Source organism: Nelumbo lutea, chromosome 1 (assembly GCF_056320005.1).
Source record: "Nelumbo lutea isolate HS-2025 chromosome 1, American lotus-T2T, whole genome shotgun sequence".
Lineage (NCBI taxonomy): Eukaryota > Viridiplantae > Streptophyta > Magnoliopsida > Proteales > Nelumbonaceae > Nelumbo > Nelumbo lutea.
The window spans coordinates 202,673,047-202,691,125 of record NC_142684.1 but is presented as its reverse complement, the minus strand read 5'-3'; the positions used below and the strand labels follow the sequence as shown (position 1 = coordinate 202,691,125).

The window sequence follows — 18,079 nt, the reverse complement described above, 5'->3', positions numbered from 1 at the left end:
AGCTCATTAAATCAATGTTTTAAAAAACAACCCGGAGCCGGAACCATTATGACCACCGGTTTCTGGGTCGATGGTTTGAATGTCCAGTCCGAATGACAACCCATTTTGACAAAATAAATTAAAAAAAATAAAAATAATTAAAATAATTAAAATTTAAAAATGGCTAAAAACCGTTGAATGGGTCGATTGGGTCAATGGTTTGAATGTCCAATCCGAATGACAACCCATTTTGACAAAATAAATTAAAAAATAAAAAATAATTAAAATTTAAAAATGGCCAAAAACCGTTGAATGGATCGATGGTTCAACTGTCCGAGTCAATGAATCGTTGACCGATTCAATAGTTTTTGGCCAGGAACCGGGTTTGGAGTAAAACAAAACCGATTGCTTAGTCGATTTCCGGGCCAAACGATCCAATTGTGCGGGTTTTGAAAACCATGCATTAAATGTCGATTACACACACCGTGGCAAAATAAAAATAAAATGAAAGCTTCCATTAATTTCATTTGCATTATTACAAAGGAATGGGAATACAAATCAAAAGAGTGCAAATTCTGACGGATTACTTTTTGCTTTGGACATATTACTATACTTTAATTTGCTTTAGGTTTATTTTACTTCATTTCCACTATAAACAAATATAAAAAAAAAGAGTAAATTTTAAAAGGAAAATAAATCACAATTTGCATTCAATTCAATTCATACAAATGAAAATGCATTAATTGCAAACAAATTAGGCCAAAATATCAAATTAAAGGCAAAACCACCCAATAGAGTGACGTCTTTTTCAAGCAGCAGGGATACCATATATATACAAGAGGCCGAGCAGGAGCAGCAGTTGCACCATCCTGAATCTGAATCTCCCTGGAGAGAGACAAGACAAGAGGATAAAGCTCAGTGATTGCGCCATGAGAGGAGCGGATCCAAGTTCTGAAGTTAGAGATGCCCATGCTTTAGCTTGGCAGTTGGCACAAATCTCAAAAGAAGCTTCTAAATAACTTCAAAACATACAGATGTGAAGGGAGACGCATGGTATGAGGATGTGACGGGTCGTTTGTAAATCTCACGAGTCACCACACGGCTTTTCAAAGAGATATTAGGGGACCCCATTGAACCATTGTTTTAAGGCACTGGCTCCCCCATCTGGGGACACAACACGAGCACTATTTGCGGGTCTGAGACCGTTATTTATCAACACATTGTATTAGGGCATACCCTACATGTATGTGGAGGCGGCCTACAGTAAAAATTATCAATTCATGATTCAAATAAAACTTTTTATGAGTTGTGACTTTTGACCACCTCCCAAAATACTTGATTCATCAGGACTACGGCTTTCTATTTTCTTTAATAGAAATTTAAGTTAGTTTTTGGCATGAGCCCGATTAATCTTAATCTAGATATGGATGACAAGTCATGGAGCTCAAGACCAGTTATGGGTCCCACCCAAACCTATTGTCTCCCTTGTTTTCAAAAACATTTTCATTACAAAACTAGGGGCATGCAGCATCAACAGAATTGATCCATACTGGATTACCAACTTCCTTTGCCTGCCTTAAAAAAATAGGCTTGGGTCCACTAAAACTTTAGCTTTGTTTGCTTGGAGTGCAATTTCATTTGCTTTAGCTTAGTGTGGAGTTGAAATTTTGGTTTATAGGTTTCATTTTGCTTTGATTGTTAAAATGAAAGCTAAAGTAATAGCGTAAAGCCCAGAGACAAAATAAAATAAAATAAATTTGTAAAGCTTTCATTTGCATCTCATCTATTTATACCAGTACAAATGAAATTGCATTGCAAACAGACAGACTACATGTCTCTTCCTCCCTCCCACACACATAAAAATCACGCTGAATTGGTATTCAATCGATCTCCGGGTGATTCAAAATAACAAAAAACATCACTAATTCTGAATTATTAGTGGAACTGATTCAACTGAAGGAAGAAAGCTAAATGGAGGTCAATTATTGTAAAAAACAAAAAATTGATATATCAGAAGGAGCTGAGCGATCTTCAACTTCATTAAAAAAATAACCATTCGAGTGAGATATCGATATTGTACAATCAGATTGAGAGCAATAAAAGTATTGGAAGGTTAAAGCCATACTATTAGACGGTTAGTATTTCAATAGAATAATACCAACTCTTTGCTTATATGGAAATTCCTTTCTAAGAATCATGATTTTCAAAATCGGATTAGACCAGTTGGTTGGACCAAAAAATGGAACCGGTTAGATATTTGGTTTCATTTCATCCTAAAATCACTTTTTTTGACCCAAAATCATTGATTTGATCAGTAACCCACTAACTCGGGTGGTTGAACCGTCGAACTGTCAATTCAGATAACAGTTTTACTGTTTTTTATTTTTTAAGTCAGAATAGACTGTCCATTCGAATTGGATGATTGGACCTTTTGACCCAAGAACCAGTTTCGAAAACAGTTACTTATCCGGTCCGGCTTTAAAAATCTTGGTAAGAACACTAAACATATTTTGATTGAGTAAAAAGCAAATGCAGTTTCGAGCATTAACTGCATGGCTAGTCTAAAACTGAGAAACTTGGCTATGTTTGGCTAGCATTTTGTTCTAAAGAATCATTACTTAAAAAATGACCTTTGAGTGAAAAAAAAAAATAGTTTCCAGTAATCAAGTTCTAATCAACTTGCTGATCTATTGGAAACTTCCGAAGACTGCTGAAATTCCGCTACCCCGACCTTTTATTAGTGCATTTTCTTTGTTCTTGTATACCAAAAATAAAAGGAGTTAGCCAAAAAAAAAAAAAGGAAAAAAGAAAAGAAAAGAAAAGAGACTCTGAAATCCTGTCAAACACAGCCATAATTTCTTCCACATCTCTTCTCTTTATTTTCTTTTACTTTGTGAAATCAGGTGACGTTGTATTTTCAGTCAGCTGGGCGAAAAATCAGCTGACGTTATTTTCTTGTCAAATGACACAAGATACCCACTTTCAGTTTCAGTAAATAAAAACAAAAAATATATGCATGAGTAGGAAATATGGGATTGATTGTTGGCGCTTACATTTCATGAAGAAGCAGCAACTCCTAACAGTGTTAATTTCAATAAAATATAAAGAATAATCAGGAAAACTAAGAAGCCAGTTATGCGGGAGGCAGTAAAAAGAAAGATCAGTCTAATTTTGATTAATTCTTTTAAAGCCCTAAGAGGTTATATTCTTTTTATTTTTTTCCAAAATTTTGAGCATTAGTTACCAAAAGAATTCAAGATATTTAATTTCTCTCTCTTTCTCTGAACTACGAAAGTCTGCTACATATGTACAAATTTTACATGCATTCTGCATTAAAAAAAGCTTGTTTCTGTCCTGAGCAGAATATTTGCATATTAAACCTTTTCCGCTTTGATTGATTCAAGTTCTCAAAGTCCATTTTTTTCATTATTTTATTGATTCACCGTAGCAGACATCTGCTGCAACCACGGTTCAGCGCTCCCCTGCAACGCCAAATGAAATGTGGTACTGGTTTCAACCAGGTGGAGTGGTGGACCATTTATGAACCTGAGTCGCACCGTTTTCTGCTGTGGAGCTTCAAAAGCTCAACATCCAATCACCATGTTCAGCAGCAAAAGATCCGTGTTCCTGCAGTCTAGACTCTAGCGTCAGTTTTTGATTGCTCAGGTTTTTTGGTTGGGAGAATGTTTCACAGTTTTGGCATGTGTGGGGCCATGTCTGGCATCTCTTACCATCCTTGTATTGGACGGTTATGATTTCTAATGGCATAGGAAAAACTTGGGTGGGCACTTTTTGCCAGGTGGCAAGGTGGCAGCCCTTCATCTATATGATCAGCGAATCATGATTCATGATAAAGCCTTGGATGCCTCTGGCTCCATACCAAAAGTGCACAACGGGCATGGCCTCAACATCACGCGGGCTTAGGCTTGGGCACAGCCACAGGGCACACCATCATGGAGGCGTTACGCGTGCGAGAGAGAGATAATGCACGTGCGATTGACAGATGATGCCAAAGCATCTATACCACCACATTTTGCATCTTATAGGTCTTATCACAGGGGGAGAGAGAGAGAGAGAGAGAGAGAGAGAGAGAGCGCAAAGCAGAACTGGGCCGTTTTGCAGGTGAAGGGGATAAGGGAGACAAAACTTTTGTGGGCCCTCACCCACTCTGCACTTAAAGCAAACAGAGGCCCATTAGCAAAAGAAGGCCTTCCGGCAATCATGACCAGAGTCTTTTCTGAACAGCCAAGAGACAACACGCGGTACGTAGCTGTAGTGGTAAAAGCCAAAGCCAGAATACCGTATTGTATGTACGAGATATTTGCTATATCATCCTGGGATTCTATTTCCTGGTTTTATTTGCAGCGCAATTTAATTTCTTTTGCACTGGCGCAGAAGTATGAGAATGCAAATGATTAAGTAAAATTAAATTAAGGGTGTAATTAGGGTAGATTTGGATTGAGCATTTCTGAAATTCGAATGGGCCTGATTTTCTTCCGTTTTATATATATATAAAACAAGAGTGGGCCTCACTTGAGTACCCAACTTGCACGCCAGCTGAGTAAAATAAAACCTGATTAACTGAAGCAAAGTGAAAGTTAAAAGTAAGTGGACCAAAATTTGCGTTTTTTTTTTTTTTTAATTTTTACTCTCATGAATTTGTAACAGTGCAAATGAGATTGCAGTCTTTTGGCCAATGCAAGGAAAATAAATCAGGGAAATTTTCATAAATATAGAGTTGCTGATGTTCTATCATTCTGATATGTATGTTAAGGAGAGCTATAACCAGTATAGTTTCGATCGATTGCACTCCCCATAGTCATCACTCATCACCAATTCAGAGAAAGAACTTCAGTTCAAATCTGTTTTAGTTCCTTCTGCGCCGTCTCTAGCTCATTCGTCTCCTAACTTTCATCAGAAGGACGATAGCTTAGCTTATGCTTCTCCGACTTGTTAATTAGCCCGCACCCTTTGTCAGGCTTTGGTTAAATTGATCCGTGTTTTTTTTTTTTTGAAAACCCCCAAGTTGAATAATCAGTTGAAAGGTTTCGGTTTTTGACCAGTTTCTTAGGTTGGTTCGATTAGCCACCTGTTTCTTAGGTCAATCAAAATGGAACCGATCAGTTTTCAGTTTTTTATGAGCACCCCTAATCTTGAGTTTTAATCCCATTATTCTTAATACAAGTGAAAATGATAGATTAGAAGAAATTATTTGGCACAAATTTCCACCATGCTGGATTAACCAACACTGGCTATGATTGGTTTGAAGGAAAAAATAGGGAAAGGAAGGGAATGGTAGGATTGTATAGGTTTTCTTCCCTTTTCCTTCCTTTCAAACCAAACACAGTCTTAGCTGTAAAAGTGAAAAAGTTGGCCTTGTCATATCGAGAACAACAAAGTAAGGTAGATATAAATGGCTTACTTTTTGTTTTAATTAACTTTGCAATTCCTTTTATTTATTTATTTTTCCTCTTTCTTTGGAGGGAGAGGGAGCAATGAGTCCGGTGACAAGCAATGAAATGGTTAAAATGAAGGTTTTAAAAACCCATTTGGAAACGAAACTGTTCTAGCTATCGGTTTTTGGGTCAATGATTCAACCGTTCGAATCGAACAGTTCGGACAGTTTGCATATTAGGACAAATTTATATGAGATTTCGGATTTAAGAGAGGAGAAAGAAAAAAAGAGATGTCAGCTGAGAAAAAAAAAATGAAGGAGAGAAGGAGGGAAGAAGAAGGAAGAGGAGGAGGAGGATTCGATGCTCACCAGCGACAATAGCGGCAACAACGACGGCGAGGCGGTGGCAACAAATGTAGATCTGAGATATGAGTTCTCGGATCTCAGATCTGAGATCGATTTCTCTAAAACACCTATAGTCTTCTTCTTCTTCTTCTTCTTCTTCTTCTTCTTCTATACTAGATCCCAAATCTAAGTTTATGTCTTAGGCTGGATCTCAGATTTGAGTTCTACTCTCTGCAACTTTATATTGCAAACCGTCGGTCAGGTCAAACGAGTCGACCGTTCGACCTTCAGGGTCAGTGGTTTTCTGACGAAGTCAATGGTTTTTGACCCAATAACAGGATAGGGGTGAAACAAAACCAGTTGGTTGAACGGTTCTACCGTCTGGGACAATGACAGTTCAAAAACATTGGTTAAAATGATGATGATGAAACGATACTTTAAGATATAATTTTCTATGATTCAAATATTCAATAGCTTGCCAAACATGCAAGGAGACCAAAGTTTCATTAAATTCCTTAGGCTCTGTTTGGAAAGAATACAAATACAAATTTGTAGATTGCAAAACCATGTATTTTGTATTATTTTGTATGTATTTGCATTGTACATATTTATATTTGTACTCCTTCTAAATTGAGCCTTAGGTATTAATTTTCCCTCAATATTCTGTTTCCAAGAAAAATTAATAGAAGAAATTAAAATTAATATTAGACGTGATTAAAAGAAATGGTATGATTAGGTATTAATTTTCTAATGTCTGATGGCTGATATCATATAATGACACTTATTATAAAATAAAATAATGAAATATGTTACATAATAACATCATTCTCACCCTTGGCTTTAGAAATGGTATGATTAAGGCCATAAGAGCAAAAATGTTGTATATTTTTCATGCACAGCAGGCTGAACAACCTATCACAACTGAACACGCTAATGCTCTGTAAAAGTAGATGTGGGTCTCATGTTGGTGGGTTACCCAGCCAACTACCCATGATTTTCTCTCTAACCCATTTGTGGGTTCGAGAATACATATAATAATAATAATAATAATAATAATAATAATAATGATGATGATGATGATGTGGGTCCGTCCTTTAATTGGTTGGTATAGGAAGGGTGATAATAATAATAATAATAATAATTATTATTATTATTATTATTATTATTATTATTAATGCAAATGTGCCATGATAAAAGTAAGTGATTGAGATCATTTAATTGCATTTCCTCTACTAAAAAAAGTACTAATGAGGTCTTCAACATCAAACTCTAATTTTTCTTTTTTTTTTCTTAGATGAATACTTTAGGCTGCATTTGTTTCAGGTGTAAATGCACTTTTACACCGATGGAACTGAGACACGATGGTTCGGAGAGGGTGTAAAATATGGACTAGTCAGGTGTAAATGCACTTGTTGCAGCGAGAGATTTATTAGAGAGGAAGGGAGAGAGAGAGAAGAGCGGAAGGGAGCCAAGGGACAACCTTATCTGTTTACACCTTTTATAAAAGCAGAGAAATTAGCAAAACCAAGAGCTTAGAGAAAAAGGGGGAAATTCTTTGAGGCTCAGAAGAGAGAAAAGGCAAAAAGACAGAGCCACCATATTAGCTCTTGAAAAATTTTCACTATGGCAGCTAGGAAGATCTACCTCACCAACAATTAGTTCTGGTACCATGTTCCAATTCGACAAACTGACCTGTGGAATTTGAATCACTTTGCCTCGCCTGAGTTGAAGAAACCGATGACCAATGTGCATGATGCTGCAGTCATGGAGGGAGATCTATGTCAACGCGGAGGCATCCAATTCTAGGACAGTGTAGAACACATATGAAGAAAGTGGATTTTATAGATTAGGAATAGGGAAGGGCAACTGAGGAAAAGACCATGAAGACGTATATCAGGATCAAGAATCCAATATGCACGGTCCAGTTCCTCTTGAGTTTACAAAAACAGCTCAGGGGAGGCTGCTGGAATTGAATCTCGAAGTCGTCTGTCTTGTCTGCCAGCCTGCTGCTCCTCCTCATCTTGATCCATTTCATCCTCTCTATCGCTAGCTGCAGTGTTAGCTTGTGGCACCGCTGCTAGTACTTGAGCCCATTGATGTAGCGGAGAGTTTGAGCCACCAAGACGTAGAGGATGAGATGGGCCATGGTGAGGAGGCCGATGGAGACTCAACAATGGCAACACTGTAGTTTGGGCGACTGGACCAGGGCAATGGAGACCAGGCCTAGGAAGAGGAAAAATAACTAGAAGAGTTTCCAAAGTTCATTCTTTTCGAGATCGAAGGCCTGCTTCTTCTCCAAGGTTTTCTCAAAGTGGAGCTTGATCATGGTGTTTAGGGCTTGTAGGGTTGTTTCCTTTGGGACTGTTGGGTGTTTGTAGTCCACCGTTGTTGACTGCATGTCGAGTCCTAGCCCTTGACCTCCTCCTTCCCAGTTCTCACCCAACAAATGTGGTGGAATGATGCAGGGAAGAGACAAGGTGGAGCATAGATGGCTGGAAAAGACAAGGTGGAATGATGCAGGGAAGAGAGAGAGAGAGAGAGAGAGAGAAGGAGAAGAAGAAGAGAGAAGAGAGGAGAATAGAGAGAGAGAGTGAGCGAGCGAGAGAGAGAGAAAGAGAAGAAGAAGAGAGAAGGAGAAGAGAGAGAGAGCGATGTAATAAATACATTGATAATTTTGATGTATTTATTATATCGATTATCGATGTAATTAAACGTAAACATGTAATTTTACACCAAAAATCGATGTAAAATTACATGTTTACCAAATGTCTACAAAATCAAATTGGAGTGTAAAGTTTACTCGATTCGATTTTACACCTCTACCAAACGCAGCCTTAGTTAAGCTTAAAATTATAAGTCACATGAATATTATTGAATAATTATTTGTGTAATAATACAATTCCTCAGGGACAATGGACAATAGTAGTTTTTACTTTTTAATAAAAAATTTGTTATAATATGATGGGGACTTTCTACGAGTAAATGACCGTATTGACACCATACAATGTTTGTATACATAGGATCGGGTTTGCTTAGTTGGGTTGTCCAATGACTTTCCCTGAGGCTACGTTCGTATTGTTAGAAAATAAAGAGAAAATAAGTTGGGAAAAAGTTAAAAAAAAAAATCGTGAGAATCTTCAATGTGGCAAAGTAATTTGCAGCTTCAATGGAGTCTCTTGCTTAGTTGCTTTCTCTCCCCACCCTCTAGAAAGAATTTCGGTTTGACATGTATGCATATAAAATAAGTCCTCATAGGTAAGTTATTCCTTAAACATGCTGTCAATCCGATAGATCTACTTTAATTTCTGCTGGATATAATTTGGATAATCTATAGAATATCTCCACGTGGCAAAAATAAGTGGATGTGAAGCTCCCTAATTGACCTGATTAGAAGTGGGTCTGTTAGTCAGGTTGTTTGAAAGATGCTGCATGGCTATCAAATCTTTCACCATGCAAAAGTGTTTGGGGGCCAAATCGGCCCTTGAGGATCTATTTATATCCTCTATTTGTCAAGCAAAACTCTAAATTTGAATTCATAAAAACTTACCGCCTGCATTCTCCTCTTACTTTTACTACTACCATCACTACTATTATTACTACTACTAATAGCAATAATTATTATTTTATTATATAATAGAATAAAATATTAAAATAAAATTTAAATATCATTATCAAAGTTTAAAATATCGATATACCGATAGGAGCGTATTGTACCATATTGGTACGTTATTTTATAATTTTTTATTTTTTTTTTCAAAATTGGTTCAGGGGTAGTTTAAGGCCCCTCCACCCCCTGAATCGATCAGAACCCTAATACACCCCTTATAAGAACATATCGGAGAGCTCCTGAAATGATACGAACCAATACATGTTGATACTTTGAACCTTGATTATTATAAATAGGTCTTTTATAAAAACACCCCTTATAGTTTAATCTATGGAAAATAAACAAAATAGTCATTAGATATGAGAATTGAGCATTATTTCTTTTTAAAAGCTGATGTGAAGTGCTAGGAATAATTTCAGAATAAAAACCATGGGCCCATACCTTACCATTTCAAAGAGTAATGACTCCATCGTTTCTTAATGAAAGGTCAATTAAGTAAATCAGTTGTAAACTATAGATGCACTAACTGAGGGGTAGTCCAGTTGGTGTAATGGATGAATTGTCTCAGTCGTAGTGTGATTTTCAATCCTGCTATTATCAAAGAAAAGAGTTGTTGATGTGATGTTATACTATTCACTTAAAAGAGTAATGACTCCTAATACAAAAAACGGTTTGACTGTTCGACCAAAACGACTGGCTCATTCTGACAAAAAAATTAAAAAATTTTGAAAAAGGTCAAAATTGTTTGAACGGATAACCAGTCAGTTCAGCGGTTTGTTGACCAAAATCAATAGTTTTGGGGAAAAACGGAACCGGTCAGATGACCGGTTCCTGGTTTTTCTGATCCAACCGTCTGGTCCGATCTGGTTTTGAAAACCATGCTATAGATGTATTTTTAATAAATGCAAACTATAGAGTAAGGTTTTAGTAAATCCATGTAAATAAGGGGTGTTTTTAGTAAAAAAAACTTTATAAATATTATGGTAAAAGGTGGCATATAGAACTAATGTATACAAGGGTGGTGTTTGTCATCGATGTCGTTTTCTAAGAAAACGGTGCCACATCAGAAAAAGTGGTGCTTCATAAAAATGACTTCTTATTTGGCATCGTTTTTCCAAAAAAAAAACATTGCTATAGACCACACCTTGGAAATCGGGAAAGTGTGGTTTGAAGGAATGCCAAATTCAATGTTTTCTCGTTAAAAGCTCATTGTTGCCAGCGGTGAAATGATGTGGCATCAATGTGACATCATCTTGGACATTGAATAATGTAGACCAATGCTGAAAACGGTTATTCAACACTGGTACCAAACAAAATCAGTGTTGTTTCCCCCCGCCCCCCCCCCCCAAAAAAAAAAATAATAATAAATAAATAAAATAGCCTATGTAGCAGCATCGATGTCAAACCATTTTATGAGAAAACTAGAGGGGACCTGTGCGATACATGAGATTTATTAAGCGAAAGCTAAATAATAGAAAATGCCGTTTACTAAAATACCCCTTATAGTTTCATGGAATTACTAAAATTTACCCTATAGTTAGCATTTTACTAAAACACCACTTATAATTTGCAATGGATTTAATCAATCTTCCATTAGATGATAGTGAAAAATGGCAGTTTTGACCCTAATGTTCATTTAAATAAATTTAATCAAAAGAAAATAAAAAAAATAATACCATTTTTGCCCTTAATAAGACACGAGCAACCACTTTATTGACTATATTTGGTCAATTTTTTTTTTTGTATAAAAAGTTGTTAAGAGTATTTTTGGAATAAAAAATCATGGGCCTAATGGCAAAACAAACACTCGTTAATGAAAGGTTGATGAAGTAAATAAGTTGTAAAATATATTAGATGTTTTAGTAAAATGAAAACTATAAGATAGTTTTAAGTAAATATGTAAAACTATAAGGTGTGGTGTGTTCTAGTAAATGACCTTGATAGAAACATATAAGAGTACAATTGTTTTATATTTTCAACAATTTAAATAATTAATAATTATTTATATTTTATATAACACTTTTAATAAATTTTTTATAATAAAAAAAATAATAATTAATTTCAATTAGATTTATTCATTAAATTGATTAAACCGACCAACCTGATCAACTCGGTCCAAATTGGTCAATTTTCTACTATTTTATGAGAAAATGGTACAATAACAAACCCAACGGCATTGATGCCAAATACCTAATAGAGTTCTGCATACGTTGTTAATTCATATGACCTTGATGGGCCACATAGAATGCATATATCACCTGCCAACGTGGCAAAATCTAAGGAAAAAAAACAGAAATGCTTGAGAACTTCCTCTAGATGACACGTTACACATTCAGTTTCTGCTTGTCTTTTTTGACTAAAAGGATGTCGGTTGCGTATATTCCTTTACCCCCTAAGGCCTAAACTCCAGATAACGTGTCATGAGCTTAAAGCTCCCAAACAGCCCGGGCTGTATTCTCCAAACAGCCAAAATTTGTGCCGTACGTACAAGAAGGCTTAAGAGAGAGGGAGAGGGCTGATTCCTGATTAGGCGTAGATAGCTGTTTAACAGCTCTCACCTAGGAAATTGGAAGGTACTGTTCCTCAATCTTATCTTAAGTATGCTTTAACAACTAGAATGATACAAAGCAAATGTCCATCGTGCAAAAGCAAACTGTAAGTCAAACTGACAAGCAAGCAGCAGAGATCAACGTTGGTAAAGTTATTACGTTATAATTTAAGCCCAAACTTTTATTTAAATTTATATGTTATTATAGATTAAGCCTAACTATTAATTCCTCTAAAATATAAGCATTCCAATTTCCATATCTATTTATGATGCCAGGTGGGGGGCCTTTAATTTCATGCAGTCAAAAGACTTAGCTCCAATCTTAGTTATTTTATTAGTTTATCAAAAGAAAAAAAAAAAATCTTAGTTATTTTAGTGTTTGGGAAAAGGGTAAAACCTCTGTTCTCTTCCCTACCATGTAGTTTAAAGTACAATACAACAGAAAGGCTATTTACCCCTCTTTAGTGTTTGTTTTTACTGGCGTCATGGTCATGACCAACAAGACATCAGGACCGTCCTTTCATATTATCTTCACATATCTGCTGAATATGATATTATTTTCTTTATTCTTCACAAAAACAATCCAAAAAAAGAGATTCTATGGAGTGAATGGGTATAATACTATCATCACCCAATGTCATAAAAGGAGACCTACGTTTTGAAGCGATGTAAATGTAAATGTTTTAGTCGATTTGGTTTTATGATGTTTGAAAGGACTGTAAATCAAGATTTGCATAAATTTTTTTAGATCTGTGAAGGGTGGAGTGGAGTTTTACGTTGTAAATCAATATAAAACCTCATTACATCTAATGTTTTATATCGATTGTCGATATAAATACTACATTAATAAAATCGAAGTAAAATTCTACACTTTTTGAATCCACGTTTTTCAAAATTAATGGTCACTTTTTTACAATTTGATGTAAAACCTCATCGATATACTTTTACACCGATAAGATTTTACATCAAATCCAAACGAAGCCTAAGGCTGTAAATGTAGATTCGGGGTATTTATGCATCATGGTTCAGATTTGTGAGTGTTTGCTTGAAAACAAAAATGCAATGATTAAGAGAGGAAATATATTTTTTCCGACCTTTTTCGTAGTGTGAGGAGAGTGCATTATCATTTTTTCGGTGCAAATTTGTATTCTTCAAATCTTAAGTTGATCGAACGGGAGAGACCACCGTATAGCCTTTTGCATCGATTTAAAACAAATTAGAAAGGCTCAGTTTGGAAGGAGTGCAAATACATACAAAATAATATAAAAATACAAGATTTTGTACTCTTCATATTTGTGTTTGCACTCCTTCCAAACTGAGCAAAAGAACAAAAAAAAAAGAAAAAGGGTTAGAACTGAACATTCACTTTACATCCTTTAACCGAAAAATAGGTATTTATGTAGAATACATATATTGTATTGCAAACAAACAAAGCTTCAATTGTTCTGAACAGAAGTATGGTGGTTGTATAATCCAATTATATTTTTTGCATTTATTATCAATATAGAATGCAGCACTTACATTTTAATATACAAATTAAAAAAAAAAAAAAAAGAAGAACAAGAATAAGATAAATTAGGGGTACGTGGCTGAAATTCTTTAAACCAGGTCATCAATTATACAATGCTATTATTTGATGATACAAGGGAAACAAGAAATGATGAAAAAGTAGAGCTAATCAACTACCCAAAAACCAAAAAGTAATAAAATTTGGAGAAATAAAGAGAGACAAAGATTGTCACCAAAGAGGAAAAGAGAGACTAGTACATGAATACAAATAGTTTGTCGCAGTACAGTCAGTATTATTAGTGAAACAATTCTCTCTCTCTCTCTCTCTGCTTTTTTTTTTCTTTCCTTTTCCCTCCCATACACCACACCACTGGAGGAATCATCATGAAACACCCTCTGCACCCTGCACTCCCAAAAGGCCCTTCTCTTCATCGAAACCTCTCCTCCCTTAAATTCACCCCTTTAAACCCCCTCCTCCTCTCACTTCTCACTCCCACTCCCGGAAAACCATGAAAATCACTTCTCACCCGCTCTTCTTCTTCTTCTTCTTCTTCTTCTTCTTGTCTTTATTCATCTTCAGAACCAGTGTGGGTTTCTCTGCAACTCTCCCTCTTCAATTCCTTTCTTTGCTCTCCCTTAAATCCTCTCTCAAGGACCCTCTCTCCTCTCTCCGCGACTGGAACCCCACCACCGTTTCTAGCTCTTCTTCTTCTACGCCACTTTGGTGTTCCTGGACAGGGGTTGTATGTGATCGAAATACCTCCCAAATTACCTCACTCGATCTCTCTCACAAGAACCTCTCTGGATTCATTCCTGCAGAAATCCGTTTTTTATCTCAACTGAACAATCTGAACCTCAGCGGCAATGCATTTGAAGGAACCTTTCCTACCGCCATTTTTGAATTATCGATGCTCAGGACACTGGACATCAGTCACAACAATTTTAATGGTAGTTTCCCGCCCGGGATCACCAAGCTCAAGTTTTTGACAGTTTTTAACGGTTACAGCAATAGCTTTACTGGTCCGTTGCCACATGGGATCACTCGGCTTCGGTTTCTCGAAGAGCTCAACCTCGGGGGGAGCTTCTTCAAAGGTGGTATACCGACGGGTATTGGAGGTTTGCCGAGATTAAAGTTTTTACATTTAGCTGGGAATCTTTTGCATGGACCAATTCCACCTGAGTTAGGCTTTATGACTAGGCTGGAGCATTTGGAGATTGGGTACAATGAGTTCTCCGGCGGGATTCCGGTGGAGTTCGGGCTGTTATCGGAACTCAGATATCTAGACGTTGCCTTTGCAAATTTATCTGGTCTTCTGCCGCCGGAGCTTGGCAATTTAACCATGCTCGAGTCGCTTTTTCTCTTCAGAAACCGATTTGATGGTCCAATTCCGGCGACCTACTCGGAGTTGCGGGCATTGAAGGTACTTGATTTGTCAGATAACCGGCTTTCTGGTCAGATTGCGGAGGGTTTGTCTTCGTTAAAGGAGATGACTTTGTTGAGCTTAATGAACAACGATCTAACTGGCGAGATCCCAGCTGGAATTGGCGAGCTTCCCAACCTCGAGTCCCTACTGCTTTGGAACAATTCGCTTACAGGAAATCTGCCACAAAACCTTGGCTCAAATGCGAAGTTGCAGAAGCTCGATGTTTCTTCCAACTCGTTATCTGGTCCGATTCCACCGAGTCTCTGCCATGGAAATCGACTTGCTCGACTCATTCTTTTTTCCAACAGGTTTGACTCTGAGCTCCCTCCATCACTTTCAAATTGCACTTCTCTGTGGAGGTTCCGGATCGAAGATAACAGACTGTCCGGCGCCATCCCTCTCGGTTTCGGTCTCTTGCCTAACCTGACTTACATGGACCTGAGCAAGAACAACTTCACCGGCGAAATCCCAAGAGATCTCGGCAAGTCCGTGAATTTGGAATACTTGAACATTTCCGAGAACTCATTCAACAGTCCATTACCGGATAACATATGGAGTGCGCCGAATCTACAGATATTCTCGGCGAGTTTCAGCAAACTCACAGGGAAAATTCCCGATTTTATCGGATGCCGAAGCCTGTATAAGCTGGAAATGGAGGGAAATTCGCTCAATGGAAGCATTCCGTGGGATATCGACCATTGTGAGAAGCTTCTGTCTTTGAATCTCCGGCAAAATTTGCTCACTGGGATAATCCCGTGGGAACTGTCGACGCTACCGTCCATCACCGACGTTGATCTCTCTCGCAACTTCCTCACCGGTACGATCCCCTCGAACTTCGATAACTGCAGTACGTTAGAGAGCTTCAATGTGTCGTTCAATCTCCTTACTGGTCCTATCCCGTCTTCCGGCACGATCTTCCCGAACCTCCATCCATCGTCATTCTTCGGCAACGAGGGCCTCTGCGGTGGAGTGGTCGAGAAACCCTGCGCTTCCGACAGGATGACGACTGATGACGCCAGATTCCATGAGCAACCCAAGAAGACCGCCGGAGCGATCGTGTGGATCATGGCGGCTGCTTTCGCCATCGGGCTCTTCGTTCTGATAGCTGGTAGCCGATGCTTCCACGCGAATTACGGCCGTCGATTCGTAGATGATCAAAAGGCTGGCCCATGGAAGCTAACCGCGTTCCAAAGATTGAATTTCACGGCGGATGATGTGCTAGAATGTTTATCAATGAGCGATAAGATAATCGGGATGGGGTCCACAGGGACCGTATACAAGGCAGAAATGCCAGGTGGCGAGATCATAGCGGTTAAAAAGCTGTGGGGTACGCAAAAAGATACGGTGCGGAGGAGGCGAGGTGTGCTAGCGGAGGTGGATGTGCTGGGGAACGTGAGACACCGTAATATCGTGAGACTACTAGGGTGTTGCAGCAACAACGAGACAACATTGCTGTTGTACGAATACATGCCGAATGGGAGCTTGGACGACCTACTGCATGGGAGGAACAAGGGAGAGAATCTGATAGCGGATTGGGTCACCCGGTACAAGATAGCACTGGGCGTGGCGCAGGGGATCTGTTACCTCCATCACGACTGTGACCCTGTTATCGTGCACCGGGACGTGAAGCCCAGCAACATTTTGTTGGACGCCGAGATGGAAGCGAGGGTGGCAGATTTTGGCGTGGCCAAGTTGATCCAAACGGACGAGTCCATGTCGGTCATTGCCGGGTCGTACGGCTACATTGCGCCAGGTACGTACGTAGTACGTTTTGTTGAGTTGGTCTCTCATTCTTCAATTTGTTCGTTTATTCGCTAAGTCTCTAAGATCAGATGACCAGATGAGATGAGGGTTTACTCTTGGAGTTATATATCCATATCTATCTCTGCTGCCTCCACGGCTCACGTTAGTGACGTTGTCTTTCTTTTTGGAATGAGGACTGAGGAGGTAATGGTGTTAACTCTACAGTGAGCGTCAGGGTGTGGTGCACATCGGCGCATCCTCAACTCAAGTATTCAATTTTTGAATGGTGGCATCTGGCATGGGAGATGAGAAGATTCCTTCTTTTCTCACCGCGCCCTTTGTAGTTGAGTTCATTGCGCACTATTGCGCGTGAAATACCCTACTTTTTTACCCACTTTTTTTTATTATTGGTTCAGATTTCCGAAGACTTAAAAACAAAAATAATGAGAGCCTTTTGATGTGCACATCACATGAGCTCAGATGAGTGGGAGGTGGAAATCAAAGTTTAACTAATTGAGATTGAGGCAGGAGGATAATTGATGAGTAGAGTTTAATTAATTTTGCAGAGTATGCTTATACATTACAAGTGGACGAGAAAAGCGATATATACAGCTTCGGGGTGGTGTTGATGGAGATACTGAGTGGGAGGAGATCGGTGGACGCCGAATTCGGGGACGGCAACAGCATTGTGGATTGGGTGCGGTCGAAGATCAAGAGCAAGGATGGAGTGACGGAAATCCTTGACAAGAATGCCGGTGCATCATGCGCTTCCGTGAGCGAAGAGATGATGCTGGTTCTAAGAATAGCATTGCTCTGCACAAGCCGCAACCCGGCTGACCGACCGTCTATGAGGGACGTTGTGTCAATGCTGCAAGAGGCCAAGCCCAATAGGAAGATCCCCGGCAGCCAAGGTGACAGCGGCGGTGGTGGTGCTAACTCTGTGCCTCAAAAGTCAGGATTAGAGTGTTAATATTAATTTTATGCTTTCTTTTTCATTATGGGGGTTGGTATAGCCGTACACGATCAGAAGGAATTCAAATTTAGGATCTTTTTTCCTTTTTTGTTGATGGAAATTCTGTTTCATAAACTAATTAATCATGCAAGTTAGTTTTGGGTTATTATTCTAATCATCCTGGGGCTGACAAGGCCCAAGGGATCGGATCAAATTGGACATGTGCAGATCCAAATTTGATTAATTAATACCCAAATTCCAATCAGATCTTATGAATGGTAAATTTAACTATAAGTGGGGGTGCAATTTGGGTCGAGTTGGGATAGTAATCGGTTCAATTTGAATGGGCCCTCTTTCTATCCCAAGCCCAAGCCCAATGTAGTTGAGATTCTTCAAGGCGCAGGCAATCCAACTTTCGACCTTAAATAAAAGTAATCAAACTATTATATTATTATAAAATGTACAAAATGAATTGAAAATCACTTGTTTGAAACTTGAACCTATGACATTTTAGGATATTAATTTTGTGGATATCGTAGTTATTTTTATTTTATTTTTTTTAAATAAAACCAACCAT

The 18,079-nt window shown here is 38.2% G+C and overlaps 1 protein-coding gene across 1 annotated transcript; it reads left to right on the top strand.

Annotated features, from left to right (window-relative positions):
• Positions 1–13,684: 13,684 nt before the first annotated feature.
• Positions 13,685–17,669, top strand: LOC148880434 (uncharacterized). Its single transcript, XM_088962342.1, has 2 exons — positions 13,685–16,560; positions 17,117–17,669. The coding sequence occupies exons 1-2, from the start codon at positions 13,893–13,895 to the stop codon at positions 17,518–17,520; spliced, it is 3,072 nt and encodes a 1,023-aa protein (XP_088818468.1). The 5' UTR covers positions 13,685–13,892; the 3' UTR covers positions 17,521–17,669.
• Positions 17,670–18,079: the final 410 nt, after the last annotated feature.